Source organism: Ochotona curzoniae, unplaced genomic scaffold, assembly GCF_017591425.1.
Source record: "Ochotona curzoniae isolate NIBS_2020 unplaced genomic scaffold, NIBS_Ocur_1.0 contig_2210, whole genome shotgun sequence".
NCBI lineage: Eukaryota > Metazoa > Chordata > Mammalia > Lagomorpha > Ochotonidae > Ochotona > Ochotona curzoniae.
The window spans coordinates 10,992,148-11,010,000 of NW_024465369.1; the positions used below are offsets into that span (position 1 = coordinate 10,992,148).

At 37.7% G+C, this 17,853-nt stretch overlaps 1 protein-coding gene and 1 long non-coding RNA gene across 9 annotated transcripts in view; both read right to left on the reverse strand.

Annotated features, from left to right (window-relative positions):
* The window catches only part of ZEB2 (zinc finger E-box binding homeobox 2), a 133,055-nt gene that overhangs the window by 34,144 nt on the left and 81,058 nt on the right, over nt 1-17,853 (reverse strand). For 6 of the 8 annotated variants that reach the window (XM_040971539.1, XM_040971540.1, XM_040971535.1 and 3 more), the window contains 2 exons: nt 9,614-9,871; nt 4,769-4,840 (listed from right to left, as the gene is read on the reverse strand). In XM_040971539.1, the coding sequence (XP_040827473.1) occupies nt 4,769-4,840; nt 9,614-9,871 (330 nt within the window). The remainder of the gene's footprint in view (nt 1-4,768; nt 4,841-9,613; nt 9,872-17,853) is intronic. The other 2 variants (XM_040971541.1, XM_040971536.1) reach the window with 1 other exon arrangement.
* On the reverse strand, nt 2,152-2,798 carry LOC121150585. The gene is made up of 2 exons (XR_005882995.1): nt 2,314-2,798; nt 2,152-2,271 (listed from the first exon to the last, which is right to left on the reverse strand). It is a non-coding gene; the product is annotated as an uncharacterized LOC121150585 (long non-coding RNA).

The window sequence follows — 17,853 nt, forward strand, 5'->3', positions numbered from 1 at the left end:
TGACAATTCTGTGACACAGATATCATGACAATTTAGTACATTTTTCAGGTGGAGAAATGTTTTGTCTTCATGAAATCTAGGTGAAATAAATGCAAACACTAAAACATGCTAAAATTAGTGATATATGCATTAAAGCTGTGGATTTTAGAGAAGGAAGAGATTGGTATGGTTCCAGGTGTTCAAAGAGTATCACTTGTGGGAAATTGGATCTGATGGATTAAAGAGTGTGTAGAATTTGGAGGCCTTGAAAAATGGGAATAAGAGATTAGGGTCCAGAGCGATAGCACATGCAGAGACCCAGAGGTTGGTGTAACTGATTTTGATATCACCAAAGGGTTCAGTCTGATTAGACTGGAGAACCATTGGAATGAAAGTGATGGCACTTAACATGGGAGTGAGGAGTGTGGGTTTTGCCCTGTAGATACTAAGGTTGTAAGGAGTTTTAAGAATGGAACTGGCCACTAAGAAAGTGTTCTAGGGAGGGTATGGTCTCACACACAAAAGAGGGCATGAAGGCTCAAGAAAAAGTCAGTGAAAGACCTTCTATTTTGGGAGATCACAGCAATGGAAGATGAAAATGTTTGGTTAGCTCTTTTATTCCAGGTGTCCAAAATATGTCAACCTAAGAGCATGAAAGGGAAGTACAACTGTTACTTCTCTGTCTCACATTCTCGTGTCTGATCTAGACAGTTCAAGACTTGTGGTGATGAAGAACCAGAAACTCCTCAGATTCATGCAAAAAAGACTATGGCTTGGGATTGCTACAGAAAATTAGCCAATAACTGCATCTTGATAGGGGGTACTTGAGAAGACAGAATAAGATGGTCCACTGAGAAGTGGACCAAGGGATGGGCCATAGGCACCTATTAGATAAAACCCTGGTCTGGAATGTCTGTATCCTATGTCAGAATGCCTGGGTTTGAGGCCTGGCTCCGCACCACCACTTCCTTCTCATGTGCATATTGGGAGGTTACAAGTGATGGCTCGAGTACTTGAGTCTCTGTCACTCATGGGAAAGAGACACTGATTGAGTCCCTCACTCCTGACTTCTGTCTGAAGTAACACTGTTGGGGGCTATTTTCAAAATCAAGTGGCAGGCAGAAGATTTCTTTCTGTTTCTCTATCCACTTTGCTTTGAAATAAATAAATACATAAATAAATAATCTAAGAGGTAGTTTCAACCATAAAACATGCATTTTCCATTCCAAAAGGATGCTAAGGATAAGACATCAAGAACTTAGAACTAGGAAGAGTTTCTGTTTTTTCCCAAAAAGGACAATTCTAGTTTCTAGAATTCTCTAGGTTTTAGTTCCCCGAAAGGATAAAAACTGGAGGTCACAAATTAATTTGTAATGATCAAGCAGGATACACTAACTCAGCATTCTGTCACTGTAGTTTTTTAAGCTTTTAAAGCATTGGTCATTTACACCTTTATCAAATCCTCTCCCTTTGTTTCTGATGTTTATATTTCCTCCTTTCTCCTTCAACTTTTATTTTCTTGATGAATATGTCTTTCGCTTCTATCCACTAGAAGTTTTCACATCAGCTCTCTATTTGTTTCACAATATTATACTGCCAATGGTAAATCTCATACTTTACATCCCAAGAAGTGAAATATTATATAAAAATATTTACATGACTCTCAAATCATGTTAGCCATGATTTTAACATAAAAATGATTTATCTAAAGGTTGGCTGAAGATCTTGTCAAAATTGGATCTTTCAGGCCTGGTGCAATAGCTTAGTGGCTGAAGTCCTCGCCTTGCACGTTTCAGGATCCCATATGGGCACTGGTTTAATCCTGGCAGCTCCACTTCCCATCGAGCTCCTGGGAGAGCAGTTGAGGACTGCCCAAAGCCTTGGGACCCTGCACCTGCGTAGGAGACCCGGAAGAAACTATTGGCCTCCTGGCTTTGGATTGGCTCAGCTCTGCCATTGCAATCTCTTAGGGAGTGAATCAGCAGATGGAAGATCTTCCTCTCTGTCTCTCATTCTCTCTGTATGTCTGACTTTCCAATAAAAAGAAATAAATCTTTTTTAAAAATTGGATCTGTGTTCTGATTCACTAGAAATAAAAAGTATTGTTTCATTCTAGACATACACACGTGTAGTCTTGAAGACATTTCTTCTCTGGAAACCACAGCAGTCATGTTCATTTCTTCGTTGTCACCATCACAGGACAAGATTTTATCCCTCTGGCCTTATGCAGCCTTAATGATTATCGTGTTCTCTCTGGATGTAGTCCACCCCCAACGAAGCCATGCTATTTCACTATGACCCCAGCTCTTCCATCAGATGTTTTATATTCTCTACCTGTGGCTTCAGCTTGAATGTCCAGCCTTCTCTTCCACAAATTGCCTCTCTGAGTCAGTCACTCACCATTCTCTGAAGTGATATTACACTTCCCTCTTTGGTCAGTTACTACTCCCCTGGTGGAGAACCCTTCCTCACTCCTCTTTGATTACTGAAGTGGATGAAGTTCCAATTCTACCTGCATCATAAAACCATATGTGAATACCAGTTTTCTGGTCTCTCCTACCTTTGAAATACGAACAGTTATGCTTGCTGTCACAGGTTGCATTTTTATCAAGTGGTGTCACTTATGCTTAATTATTTTTTTGCATGTATTTATCTCATCTCCTAAATTAAATAACAACCATGTTTTGTCTTCTTGGCCCATCTTCCCTTACATGCACATTGAAGACACTCAATAAAAACTTATTGATTGGGCCCAGCATGGTAGCCTAGTGGCTAAGGTTCTCACTTTGCATGCACCAGGGTCCCATATAGGTGCCAGTTCTAATCCCGGCAGCTGTGCTTCTCATCTAGCTCTCTGCTTGTGGCCTGGGAAAGCAGTCAATGACAGGGTAACCAGCACCTGCGTGGGAGACCCAGAAGAGGCTCTGGGCTCCTGGCTTCAGATCAACTTAGCTCTGGCCATTGTGGCTACTTGGGGAATGAGTAGTCAGATGGAAGATCTTCCTCTGTCTCTCTTCCTCTCTGTATATCTGACTTTACAATAAAAATAACAATAAAATAAAATCTTTAAAAATATTGATCTGTTTATTGACTTAAAATATATGAACCATAAGGAACAATAAGTAGTATGAAAAAAAGACAATCTTAAAGTCTGGTAAAAGGATATTCAAGTTTATTTTTATACCTTCTGTACAGGAAAAATGTTTTCCCATCCTCACTATAGATTATAGCTGTATAAAATGGCTAGCAAATTGTCACTTTGTGAGATACATTTTCTTATAAAGGTATTACAAAACAGGTTTTATTTATGTTTCAAGCCAAATATCCATCTTCAAAGGGAATATGAGACTATTTTTGGTCACATGGATTGGGACATTATAGGTAGTATCTAATGGATAATATTTCTTAATTACTATATTTTTATATAAAGTACTTTTGGCTTGTTTCCAGTCTTACATGGTAATTGTATACCTGCAGCACAGAATATTAAAGCTAGTCATATTGTTAGGAAATAAACAGCTTTATGTATTCATTTTATGGCTGTGGATACTGAGTTCCAAATCTAATAAGTGACTTCCCATGTCCATAATCTAGCTATTCCCAAGTTGTAACTAAAAATTAGTATGATTGGTTCCTAATCCTAGACTTTTTCCATAACAACACAATATGAAGTTTCATTTTGTGCCTTAAGTTGACATTAATCAAACAAATAAAAATGACAATTGCTTTTTATTTTTTTCTCTTATTTTGTACCCAGGGAAGTAAACTAGTTCTGTTTAAGTTATTCATAAAGGGATTGTAAGTAGAAATATAGCATAAATAGTATATTATGATTGGTATCAATATAAGCAAGATTTGAACATGAATTATGTATTTCCCAAACTCCATAAAACTGTACTTTTTTTTCAGATGTGAGCTGAGTGGAAATAGTTTGGACTTTGTCTTAGCAAATAATCCTACTCTGTTAATATTGTAATGCTAGTGTAGGGGAATGTTTGAAACACTAAGAGTAATTATTCTCACCCAGGAAAAGAGAGATAAACACACTGACTTGATGTAAATTAGTACTGATGACATAAGATTGTAAAAAATGTCATTTTGTTTTGGGAAAGAACTGAGAAAGTTATACGTCCTAAAATTTGATTCTAGGGCACTAGTGGGGTCAAACAAGATCTAACTTAGTTTGTACTGTACTATTTTAGCCTCATTCAAAATAAATGAAACTGTCAAATCTGTAAAATTTCTGTCTGAAAATCAATATTTAGAGGGGCTAATATACATAAGAGAATTAAAAATGAAGAAAGAATAAAAAGAATTCAAATGCCTAAATTTTGTAAAGACTGTTCATGGAAACTTGTCTTTCTGGAAAAAAAAAAAAGAAACACACAACATTTTACAATCTAAATTATACCAAGTCATTTGAATTCTCGATGGCTGGTATCAAGTGGTGGCTAGTAGGGGAACAGCACAGTCTAATTTTGCAATTATATCTGTACTCTTTTCAAATAAAAATTGCTACTAGAAATGCACCCAACTCATGCTGTGAAAGAATCCATTCATACTGAGCTTTAGAGGCAAATTAGGGGAATAAGAATGAAAGATACAGTTGATTAATAAAATGCTCAAACATAGAGAATTCTGATTTGAAACAAAACCAGAGACCTGTGAAGTCTGACTTGCTTGTCAAATCATGGAGATACAGATGGATGGGCAAGAGTTTGCTTCCCTGACTCACTAAATCCATATGACACAGGGCTCATACGATGTTAGTGTGCTAACCATAACTTACCTGTACCATTGTTCACGGTGGCCTGGATCGTGGCTTCTGGCCCCATAGTGTCATAGTCATCCTTCATTTCTTCTGTGGGGAAAAATCATCTTTAGCATTTAAAAATTGTAGAAAGGCTTACTGTACTAAGCATGCCAAGTACAGGAAAAAGAAAGATTCTTTTAAAGGAAACAGAAAAGGCTTGTTGTAAACCTCTAAACAATAGCTTTGTTCAGGCATTTGAATGAATCCAATAGTGCTAGCTGCACAAGAACTTATTTACTTTAAGCGTTACTGCAAGCTGTGAAAAACAGAGGTGCTTATTTGGAGCAAACGAAGGGCTTTTCTTCTGGTGGCAGATCTAGTGACAAACAGGGGGAAGATATTATTTTTTCAATAAGAGTCAAAAGCAACTAAGTATTTGTACTTACGAACAGGCCTGCTAGCTGCTATGCCTCTGCTAACTGTGGATGCTTAAGTGGCAAATCAGGATTTTTGATTTTATGTTCATATATTCTGTTATCTTTGGGATAGCTATGTTGGCACTAACTGATGCAAGCATAATTTATAAAAACCTTAATGTTAGATATTAAAATGTGAGGTCTCCAGCTTGTTCCTTTCCCAATCATTCCATAAATGTCTCTTCTCCATATCATTTATACCCTACTAGATAATTGCCGTCGCTATTTGAGGAAAAATATGTAAGTAAAATAATAGCTCACTATTCTGAAGAGCACGAATATGTGTTCCATTGAAGTCAAAGATTCATAGATCAATAAAGAGCATTTTCCAAAACTGCAATAGTTTAAAATAAGAGATTGTTTGAAAAATAGGAGAAGTCTTGGAGTTTTGTGCCTACAAGGCCCAGGCACAGGTAGCAGAGCAGAACAGAGCAGCACAGCTGACAAGTAAAAATCTTTTAAGTTGAACTTCTAACCATTTATTTCATTGTGACAATAACAACACTAACGAAAGCAAACGTTAGGCAAGATGAATACTTCTGACAATAATATCACTTGAAACAACAGGAACTTTAAAATTTCATTCTGTGAAGTCTTAAATGTATCCAGATCATGCTTTGCTTTTCCTAGTTTACTTTGGTAGAACAAGGGCTTTTATTAATTATTATAGATTCATTTTCCAGGGTCCTCCAGCATGACTGTTTGTGGCATCAGAACTGGGCACTATTTATCAACTTAAGGTAAAATACACAGATGTATTTAGGTGCTAATTTAATGCCATAGCTCATAATAGATCATTCAAATAATACTTATTTAAAGGATGAAATTCACTTGAAATTCACTTCTGGCCCTGGACTTTTATTTAAGGAATATTTTCATAGGGACATTTTGCATAAAACATTTAGAAGTTCAATATGTAGCAATTTGTGTTGTCAATTGTAATAATTGATCGTTTGAAAGGCTCCCTCATCTGGTATTTTTATCAGCCTCTGCAAGGAATTAAATTAAGGTATTTCTGAGAAGTTCAGTACTAGATATAAATATAGCTTTTGTGTCTTTCTTGCTCGCTCATCTCATGTGATTTCTGGTAGCCAAGAGTCACAAGAATCATAAGTTTTCCATCTGAGAGCACATCAAGTCACTGAGGGGAAAACAGTTAACAGCATTTTTTTTTTTGCATAATAGTGGTAATGTTCAAGATTGTTGCTGCACTTCCTTCCTCATTGTCATTTTCTTATGAAAAAGTAAAGAGAAGTTACAGTGGGTGGTTGTTTCCCAAATTAATATAAGCTCAGTCCACAAATGTGTTAGAGCTGTGCGTGTGCTGCATTCTATGCGCTCATTCTGCTGCCATTCCTCTTCCCAAAGATTGTGCAACTACGATGTTTCAGACACAACAGATGAAGTGGGGCCACTTTTACCTAGAATGTATTTTGCTTTGATTTACTGAGCATCAGTCTCTCTCTCTCTGTCTCTCTTTAAATACCAAACAGCTTCTGAGCCTTTTCAGGCTCAGATACATAGATGCCTATTTAATTAGTTTTCCAATGAGTTTCCATTCAGTAGGCTATAATGATACGGTGTTCTTGAGTATCTTCTCTGAATTCATGGTAATCCTGGCTATCTTTCTGCCTCATGCCTAATCTTAAGCATTTTCCAAGACACTTCTGACTCAGCATACTGCATCTAAAACCACATGGTATATTTATTTTTAAAACACTTGTAAAAGTTTGCATTTTCCAGTCACCCTTGGGATGAAGGTTTGTAAAAATAAAGAGCACTTTCTTCCTTAAGATGAGGAATCCTTGAATAAGCAGAAAGAGGCCAAGACGCAGGTGATTTATTTAAGTCTGTGTCAATGATAATGATGTCATGGCTTCCAGCACACTGTGTCCACCCCATTGTGGGACGAAAGAATGTCAAGGACAATTCCAAACACAAAACTTTGATTGTGCTGGAACCGGAAGGGCACAGTAAGAACTCCACTGCGCTCTTCAGTTCAAAACCTGCATCCTGCAGACAAACTACAGCAAGCATGGGAGAAAGAGCAAAGGAGAGGGGGCTTATCTCAGAGTAAAGCTATGTGCTGAGGTATGACTGCAGACAGCCAGGCACCGGGATAAAACACTACTAAATAAAACAGCACCAAATTTAGAGTTATTGTCTATATTGTGTGTTTTGAACAATAAATAAGAAAAATATTTTATCAGAAGAAAAGCGTGTTATCTAAGAGTCAGGATAAACAATGAGTCGCTTTTTAAGACCAATTTCTTTTCATTAGACATCAAGGCACCACATCAGAGTACTTTTAGAACAATAAAAAAAAAAAGAACAATAAATCATTACTAATCATTAGAACTAGACAGGTAATAGCCCGGTAACTTTCTTGGTCCAAATAGCCAAATGAGATTAGGGATTTACATTTTATTTAATTATTGTGACTCCAGAATGCTAGTTTATTTACCATAAAGGTAAGAGCACAGAACAGCCTGTTCATTTGTATCCCAGGCACCATTAACTACAGGTGATAACAGGGTCTGCAAGGCATTCTATGGATTATTCCATATTAAAACATTTAGAATTATGATCCATGACCAACACAAAAAGCTTCTACCATTAGTAACTACTACAACCAGACATTGCTGCTTTGGCTGCTTTTCAACTATTGATCTTAATTTTTGAAATTAAACTTTTTTTTTTAAAGAAGTTTGGGGTTGTACATTTGTTATATCATTATTAATTATTCCTTTAAGGTTGGAAATTCTAGTAATTGGTCCTTACTCTTGATTTCTAGATATTAAAATTTAAAGCATCAGAACATTCATTCTTATAGCCCTGCATATCTAGTTCATTAACAAATATGAATAGCTAACACCAGCTCATTTAAATAGTATGTCTTACATGAGTTCTCGCCACACTCTGTTTCTGTCACACTGCTCCCAAGAATCATTGGCTCTTATTATACATGTAAATGGCTATCATAAAAATAAAAATTTCATTTAAGATTGTTAATGACTTCTGCAGCAGTCAGACTTCCTTTAATGATCATCCTCTGCCCCTAATTAAACGTATTTATCTTTCAAGCATCTTTGGCTGAGTTCTCCCTCATAGTTGAAAATCTAAAACCTTAAGTCTTAATGGATATAACGATAAATGTTTATGCGTGGGATTGCTGAGATTCGAGAAACCTTCACCGAAAGCAAAATTGGAAACAGAGTACAGAACTTGGCACGGTGTGCTAGGAAAACGGAAAACAAACACACTCCACTCAAACTGCCATCGGTTTTTCTTTTTTTCTCTTTTTTCTTTCATGTTCAATTTTCTTTAGTGGTGGAAGTGCTTTTTTTTTTTTTAAATCCTCTTTCCAGAATCCCCAGCAATCATTCTGCCCACGGCATCAAAATAGCAGGTAGGTAGACTCCTTCCCCCCACCCCACCCCACCTATTTATAAAAGTGTCACTGTTACTCAGGTTATCAGAGAGAAAACAAGGTGAGGTAAATAATGATAGCTCTCCCTGGGTCCTGGACTGGAGCTGAGGGAGCCAAGTAGGTCTCCACTACAGGGGATAATTACAAAGAATTTTTACAAATCATCTTATCACAAAACATGAATAGAAGGAATGAATAGGAATAAGATTTCCTGTATTTTATGAATCATTTTACAACATGGTGATGTTCCATCGCAAGTGAACTTAAGACCTAGACATTTCTATTTGCACAGTGGCATCTAAGTTTTGGGTTGAACACAATTTTTGTTGTTTTTATTATAGTTGACCTTGTACCTTTCATTTTTTTTTTAAATTCCCTTGAGAATCCCGCCAAACAGCAAGATCATTATCAAGTACTTAGCTGTTAAATAATAAGAGAGCTACCTGACCAGGTAAAGGTGTGAAATCACATTCACACTTAAGGAAAGGGGATTATTACATAGTTGATTTACAATAGGAGGTGTCAGACAGACAATGAAACTACATTTAGCTGACAGCTTAAGGTAGCTTGGTTTGGACTGCTCCATGGTGTCCACCTAAAACGTTGCTGTTATATTATATGCATATGTTGTGAGTTTTTATGTTTGCTTACATTTTCTGTCAGGAAGGTGTAGATATTGATCATGTTATATAATTTGCACACTGTAAATGTGGTGCAAATACTTCATGTTCCGTGATGAAAGTCTAGTTCATACTCAACTTGCATCAAACTGAAATTCAACCCCTTTCTAAGATGTTAGTGCTGTAATGTGATAATACTACTATCACTTTATAATCTGTCACCAGCTCTGGTATCTCTCTTCTGCCAGTGTGATGGGAAGAAATATTTTAATTATTTCATTGTAGAAGTTCCAGTAGGCAGAACACATCAGGTGAAGCCAGCATAGGGAGGGACTAATTCATTTGAGACACTTACCTGGACCATCTACAGAGGCTTGGAGAATCTCGTTGCTGTGCCAGGTATGTTCCACTCCACCCTCCCTTATTTCATCGTCCTCTTCCTCTCTTGGCAACAGAGCTTGGCTCACGTGTGGGGAGGATTCATGGTTGGGCATGCTAACTGGACTTGTCTCCTGGTCCAGGGGGTTAGCAATACCGTCATCCTCAGCGATGTGCAGCTTGTCTTCCTCATCTGTTTCAGAACCTGTGTCCACTACATTGTCATAATTCACCACTGTAGAAGAAACACAAGACACACGCTGTCTAAACACCCTGTTGCAAAATATCAGTCCCCCCTAATTGTTTAGTTAAATGGAAAATAATTAATATTTTCACAACTGAATTACTCAACCATGTCAGGAAAATATAATTAATAGCCTTCATGTTTTAGCATTTTTTATTCTAACTTAATTACAGCTAGGGTGCTTTTTCTGACTTAAAAATTTTTTTTACTAAAAAAAATGGGAAATTTTAAAAAGCAACAGAGTCACAGATACTCAAAATATACTTATTTTACAAATGAAGGAGCCAAATTGCATGAAGCACTTGTAATACTCTGCAAAAACTTACAAAATAGATCTACAACGGGCAATTTCATTAACTTAGTGACATGAAGTGCTTACTATATAATGTTGTACCACAAATACAAGATGACTTCACTATATTAATTGTGGTTTCACTGCTAGTAACAGTACACACACACACACACCACGTTCATCTATTTATCCAAATACACAAACACATACCCAAACCTGCTCAATCAGAAATGTTCACTTTTGCTTCTACGTCAACCGTCATGTGCTAAGGCCATTTATATCTCAATATTTTAAGCAGAAAATGAGGAAAAGCCATATCTTCTGGGCCATTAATACTACTATTGAGATGTCTTCATAGTGCCATAATTACAGAAGATTTCAAAGTGACACAGGCAAGAGCAACACAAATGTTAAAATAACTCACAAGAAACCCGCGGGTTGCTTTTGCAGCCCTCAGCCCCAGCAATGCTCAGTAGCTTTTCTTAAAATAGACAGCCTGTAAATAAGGTCTGTGAACTCAATTGAAGGTGGCTGTTTCTGAATTAGTCAGCCCTCACAGGCTCTCGGCCTACATGCTAGTACATAAATTGTCCACTTTACCACCAGACAAGAAAGATTAGAGTAATAAACACGGGGCATTAGCTCAGCTAGAGAAACACACCAGCCGTTACGCACACACAGGATTGCCAAGAACTGTTAACCCAACTCTCCAGAAACACACACAAAAAAACAAGTTAGAACCATGACATCATGGGAACAAGAGGGAGAGAGAGAGAAGAGGAAAAAAAAAAAAAGCCCGTGGAAAAAAAAGTGCAAACAATTTTCAGGTTCATTTTGATTTCTCTGCGCCTAATAAAGCAATCCTCCGCTAAGTTATCAACTGAGCTATCTCAAGTGGCTCTTGCCGGCTATTGGATTATACAAAAGTGGCAGAAAAGGAGGAAAAAAATGAAAAGGATTGTGTGTCAGGTTCATAATGCTTTTGGAGAATTCTGGAAACATGTCTAGTTACAAATTTTAGTCAGTCATATCTGTTTGCTTTGACAGGTTCCCAGGGAGTAAAAAAGGAACAAAAAGAGAGAGATTTTTTTTGTCATGTGAGGCTGGGGACAAAAAGATTACACCGTGCATATCTGCTCATAATATGATCTTTGTATAATCCGCGGGTCTGCACTTGCCTTCCGAACAACTGCACAACAGGTGCAAATTAAAATGAAAACGGCAGCGGAGCCGGGCAAACAGAATCTGCTGACCTGGTTTGAATACCAATTGACGGGGGAAACAAAACCTTTTCAGGAGGTGCGACCACAAGGGCTTAGGCAAGTTCAGGCTGGGTAATGCCCTCAGATCTACAAAAAGAGAGATATTCTAACATCCCTGCTCTAGCTGTGTGGTCCAGATATACCTTAGCACAATCAATAATGTGTTTTTTTTTTTTTTCCTGGTGACTGAGATTTAACCATTTCTTAGCAACAAGCAGAAGATTCTTTACAAATTTTCTGAACACTGAGAGTGGGGTGGGAGAGTGGGGGGTAGGACAACAAAAGCTCCTAAGGCCTGGGAAGCTTTCAACCCACCTCCTAAAAACTGATCTCTGGGCACAGGAGGAATAAAGAAAGGTCCAGAAGGAGTGAATAAAATTATCTAAGGCTGGACAGGCATTAAAAGGCCTTTATCCTGGAAAAAAAAAAACATGCCTTTTAAGGTTTTTTTCTACATGGACCACAATATCCCATGTGACACATGAGTGTTCCTGCAGCAATACAATTGAAATATTTTCTTGTGCAAAAAAAAAAAAAATATAAATGATTTATGAACGGCCCTTGAGGAGTCCCAAATATCAGAACAATCTAAACAAGCAATGAAGTCATGTCTCACCATATAGGGTCAGGAGTACAGCATCCATCACCTTCACAGGCCAACAATACTGCACAACCTTTAGGGTTCGTGCTCACAAATAGTAGTAAATACTTTTAAAGCAAATAAATAACTGCTGTCAAGTTCACTTACAGAAGCGGTATGCCATCTTTTCCAGAGCTGTGTTAACTAGGATATCCATTCGCACAAGCTATTACACTGAGGTATCACCCAGCCTCTGCCCCTCCCCACCATTTTGGTGAATCAGGTAAAGCAATTTATAATGAACTCGGTTTTTATATCCAAATTCAAATGAGATCACTGAATGCTGCTCCTGCTGGCTGACCTCTGGCAATCAAAATTAAATCTACTGACAGGGACATGGCACTTCCTGCTTCCTCACCCCATACTCCCACTTCAAAATCCCCCGGATTTCCTTGAAGTTTTCATCTCAAATCCAGTGAATAGTTTGCCTAGTGCAAGTGTCGAGTAAATTGTCACAACCAAGGCAAGTTGAATTTAACTGCATTTACATTAGGACTTCAAAACAGGTTCATGCTCCCATTTGTTCTTGTTTTGATCCTTTGTCACCATCATCACCATTGGCCTAAAAGATCTTAGTGACATATCCCAGCTTTGTCTTTGCAGAGAGGGGATTCCAATTCGCATAATAACCAACATATACTGGTGTTAAATGAGGGTCATTGGGCAGAATGCATTAGAACAAGGCTTTTCTTTGAATTTATGATTCACACTTTTTATTTCCGCATCCAAAAGCATAGACCATCCTACATAATGTAGCAGAGTTCGAGTTAATCCTTATGTTAGATCAATCCTTCCTCTTCTTTACATGCATTTCAGCAAAGTTTTATACACATATCGCAGCTACATGGCTGGCATGAAAACAGACGCTTACTTCAAAACCACAAAGAAGTGGGAGCCCAAAGAATTCCTTTCTGCAATTCAATAAACAAGGGGAGAGATGTACTGTTTCCTGGCTCAAAATAGACACTAATTTTACATCTGTCTCTGAGGCACAGCAAAAAGCCAACTAAAGAGCAGTAATAAATGTCCAAAAACAGCATCAGTATCCAAAACTCTCGCAGTAATCTTCAGAGGAATTAATTACGATTCTGTGTAACAGTTGCATTGGCAAAATACACCCGTAATTATATACAGGTACTGTACTGTATTACAGGGAAATTTGCCATGTGATACCATGTTTACATGATAATTGATGGATAAGATAAAACTATTTGCATATGAAGTGCATATGAATTATTGGCATGGCTCATCATTTTATGCATTTTATGTAGAATCATATTAAAGTTTCATTTTCTGTAAAACTGTATGTGTAATATGGGGTTACCAAAGGGTATAAAGCTGATACTTAAATTTGCTTTATAGCAAATGGGTCTGGAAAGATATGTCTGAATGTACATTACCAAAAGCTTATATTTAAATGGCTTCAAAGTTTATCTGTAATAAGCATTATTTTCACTTCATCAGATTACGTTATATGAAATCCCGCTATTCTTCTTTCCAATAACAACTCTGTAAATTGTATCACTATGACAATTAATTTTGCAGTCATATGCCAAACAAGTAATGGTTTCTCTTTATTTTCCACAGACATAACTTTTGTTTTCAGATTTTTGTATTCTGCTGACACGTAAGAGAATAGTGGCAAAATGTGACATTTTTATAGTGTCCATACCTGCTAGAAGATTTCAGCTTCTGCAAAGATGGCCTATTATTGCATTTAAACATTGCTGATAATTAGCTTGACATTTGAAATACCAGAACTGTTGTTTTGAAGATGCCCTATACAATGTTACCTAACTAACCCCTTTTCCTACTTACGTGCCTTTTCTACATTATTCTGTCAGTTATAGCACAAATAAGATATCAGTTGCTAATGCATTAACATGTAAAAGAGCTGATGTAAAGGGGCACTCCTTCCTCTTCAGGAGAAGCAGAAGTTATATTGATGTAAAGGAAAATTATATATGCAGATTATAGACAGTTAACTGTTCATAAGGCGGTCAATAATGATTTCCTATAACTTCACTCATGTTAAGTGTGCCAATAAGTGTCTCAACACTATCAGCACGCATTTATTAAATATCTGAAATGTGCCAGAAGATAACAGCAGGTGTGAGGCTCACCTGAGGAAGTTTATAATTTATATGGAGAAAAACAATCATATAAAGGGTACTGTTAGAGGGACACTTGAATACAACCTTTGATCTGTTACAAAAGAGGCAATACAGGGTACAGTGAGGTCAAATGAGTGGCCAAAGGCTACAGGAACAATTAGTGCCAAAGCCAGCTCAGAAACCATGTCTTCCAGCTATGACAGTCACACAAAAACATACACAATAATACAAATTCCCAGAGAAGAATGCAATCTAAATTTAAACTCCACATATTCAGAACAAGAGAAGGGAAATCCCTGGGACTTTTTGGGATTTTCATGGCACAAAATGGACATGATTGTTTAATTTTAAATTGTTTTGATGATTGTTACTTTCATGGATCCCCTTAATTTGAGTTATAGAAGCCTACCAATTTGATCAATTATCAGGATCTAACAATACACCCATGTTTCCTGCAATAGTTTGGAAACAATAGAAATAAAGAGGCAGTTCACAGAATCATGAGTTTGAAGAGTAGCCTTCTCCTAGCACCAGTATGTAAGCAGCTGTATGGCCTCGGCCCATCACCCAAAGAAACTTGTTATAAGTGGTTAATAATAATAATAATCATCATAATAAATGAGGTTGTACCAGGAGCCTGTGAAAATTGTATGTACAACAGCAACTTGTGAAGTCTAAAAGCCCAATGCAAGGTTATGGAACTAGTAACTATCCTTGAAATAATAACAGCGATGGGACCAGAGTAATTTTTTTTTTTTGGTCTGCTGCTGTGATGTGTGGTAGCAATGTGTATATGTCACAGTTTTGGTAGCGGTCCATCATGATCTGAGAAAGACCTTGGGCCCTTGCCCCTGTGTGAGAGACTCAGATGCAATTCCTGTCTCCTGGCTTTGAACCAGCCCAGCTCTGGCCATGGTGGCCACTGGGGAGCAAACTAGCAGATGGAGGATCTTTCTCTCTGTCTCTCCTTCTCTTTCTATAACTCAGCCTTTCAAACAAACGAACAAAAACTTTAACAAAATTAGTGTCCTCAACTTGCACGCTCACATTAGGAGACAATGAGGCAGACATCTAACTAATCTCATTCTTAAGATGCTTGTGTTAGCGTGGGCATTCAGCCACCTCTACCTCACATCAGGACACAAGTTTGATTCCCAGCTCTGAATCCTGACGGAGGTTCTCACTCTTGCAAACCCTAGGAGGCAGTGGAGAAGGCCTCTGTGGTTGGGCTCCTGCCACTTGAGAGACGCGCCTTGTGTTCCTGGCTCTCGTCCCAGCTGGGCCCAGGCTGTGAACAGGCATGTGGGGAGTGAATCAGCAGATGGGAGCTCTCCGTCTCTCATCTCTCTGCCTGTCCGATTAAAACAGAGAAAGTTAAAAAAAAAAATTTTTTTTCTCTGCTGATAATATGCCTTCAAGTTTAAAGGAAGTCCTTTGAAACTGTATGAGTCATCTGGTTTCCTAAGTCTCTTACGCTTAGATGTCTGCAGCTCATTTATGTTTGAGTCAGTGGAGTAAAGGCCTTGTCGGGTGTGTGCTGGGAGTGTTGGGAGGACTTTCTAAGACTTCTCACCTGAAAATTTGCTTTTATTTCTCCCTGTTCCCCGCAAATTTTGCTTTCTAGGGATGTACTTCTGAAGACAGGATCGGCTCTTTTTCAAGAGCCCATTTTTCCAGGGAAGACTGATCATCAGCATCCCTTCTTTATTACAGCTAACTTGTTACTACTGCACTGGGGCAGGTGAAGATCACAGGACTAAATTCAAGGTTCCGTTTCTTGGTTCACAACGGGGACCCAGTGTCGGGGAAAACAGAGTTTTCGCACGTGTCATTGAAATACAGGAACCTTAACTTCTTGATTTGCAAATACGAATAATTTACCTATCACTTGGGTTTACTAGATGAACTAACGCTAGGAGGAAGAGCCCCCACCAATTTGAAATATCCAGATAGACTAGTATCTGGTATGGAACATCGTTGCAAAGGAACAACAATTAACACACTACAGTCAGCCGTTCTACAAACTAGCTTGGTCACTTTAATTTTTTATCCCAGGAACATTCGAAGGCATTAAACCCGCATTATAAATTAATGAGTTGTAAAATGTCAGCTGATAAAACAAAAGCAGTTTTGAGTATAGGGATAAAAATGTTTCCATTTCAGATTAGCTATGTAAAAAATATGCATATTAAGTGAAATGACAGGGGAATTTCTGCAATGCCATGGCTTTAGTGGGGAGAGGCCTGTTCCAACACAGCCCTTACTTCCCGGCTCCAGGAGCATCTTGGGAAGAGAGCAGTAGCTCACCCCTCAGAAAGTTCTTACAGATTCTTGTGAAATAGGGAGATGTTCCCAAATTCCAGGTGGCTATGATTTTAAAAAGGGTGGTGTGTCCAATTTCCATGGATCCATGGTAGCTCTGGGTAAGTGTCCTTTTCCAGGTAATGATACTGTAGTTATACAATTTCCCCTCCTAATAACTTCCTTCACATAGAACATATTAACATCAGTGGGAGTTTCAGAGTAAAAGCAAGAACTTGGCAACAGATACTGGTGGGAGTGTTCTTAATAGCAAACTCAGTTATTGTTCAAAGCCACAATGTTCTGAGTGAAATTTACGCTTTCTCAAAAATTTGACTTTTGTTTATTTATTTACAAAAGTAAACCTATTCATGTTTTCCTGTTATATCTAGGACTCATGATGGTTTTGAAGACCTGACTTAACTCCTACCAGAGCAAACTTGTCATTGTATTGATATTTCAAACACAGGCTCCCCACCTCACCCTTCATTCGTTTTTGTAGTTGCAATTTCTGTCCTTTAGAATTTCTTTTGCAGCATCCTTTTTCTTTTTTTTTTTTTTGGTCTACAACATCCTTGCACTCCAAGAATGTAATACTTAGCTAATCTAGGCTACAGAACACAGTCACTAATTCCTTTGATGGCTGAAAATGTTTACCAGCACCTTCATCAGTGAGCCAAGAGTGATGGCTTGCTGAGGGAAGATCCCCAAACAATTGCTAGCCACAGATACTTTTTAAAACATTGTGTTTCTATTTGCCAACAATTCCACAATGATTTATTAAATATATCAAGGGAATATATGTTTTCCAACAATATATCACAAGGAAAAAAAAAAGATGTTAGAAGAGTTTCTAATTATTGGAACCCATGATCATCCAACCACTTTCTATCAGTCATCACAAAGGAAGTATTAAGAGGCTATATAGAAAAATAATGCTCATTATCACGCCTGCAGGATATTTCGGAGGAATGTGAAAATAACTGTAATTTATTTAAAGCCTGGAAGTATGAAATAATAAGCTTCCAATTCGTCAGAAATTGTTTTGGTATTTTTTTTTATCTGACATGAGGGCAGACCTTGTCTAACTTTAAGTTTTATAGTAATGAGACCTTGGAAATAAAACCTTGAGTAAACGGAATATAAAGAAAGGGGAAATGTGTCCTTGTGTAAATAGATATTGTGTCTATCACCTTCCTCTGAAAGGTTACACAACTCTCAGAGCCCAAGAAGATGTAAAGTCAGGAACTGCCAAGGTATACTGGAATGGTTTGTTAAAAACACACAGAATAAATAAACTGCAACAATATTTCCTAAACATTTTGCAGTTACCCGACTTCAAACTTCCTCTAGAACCATCCATT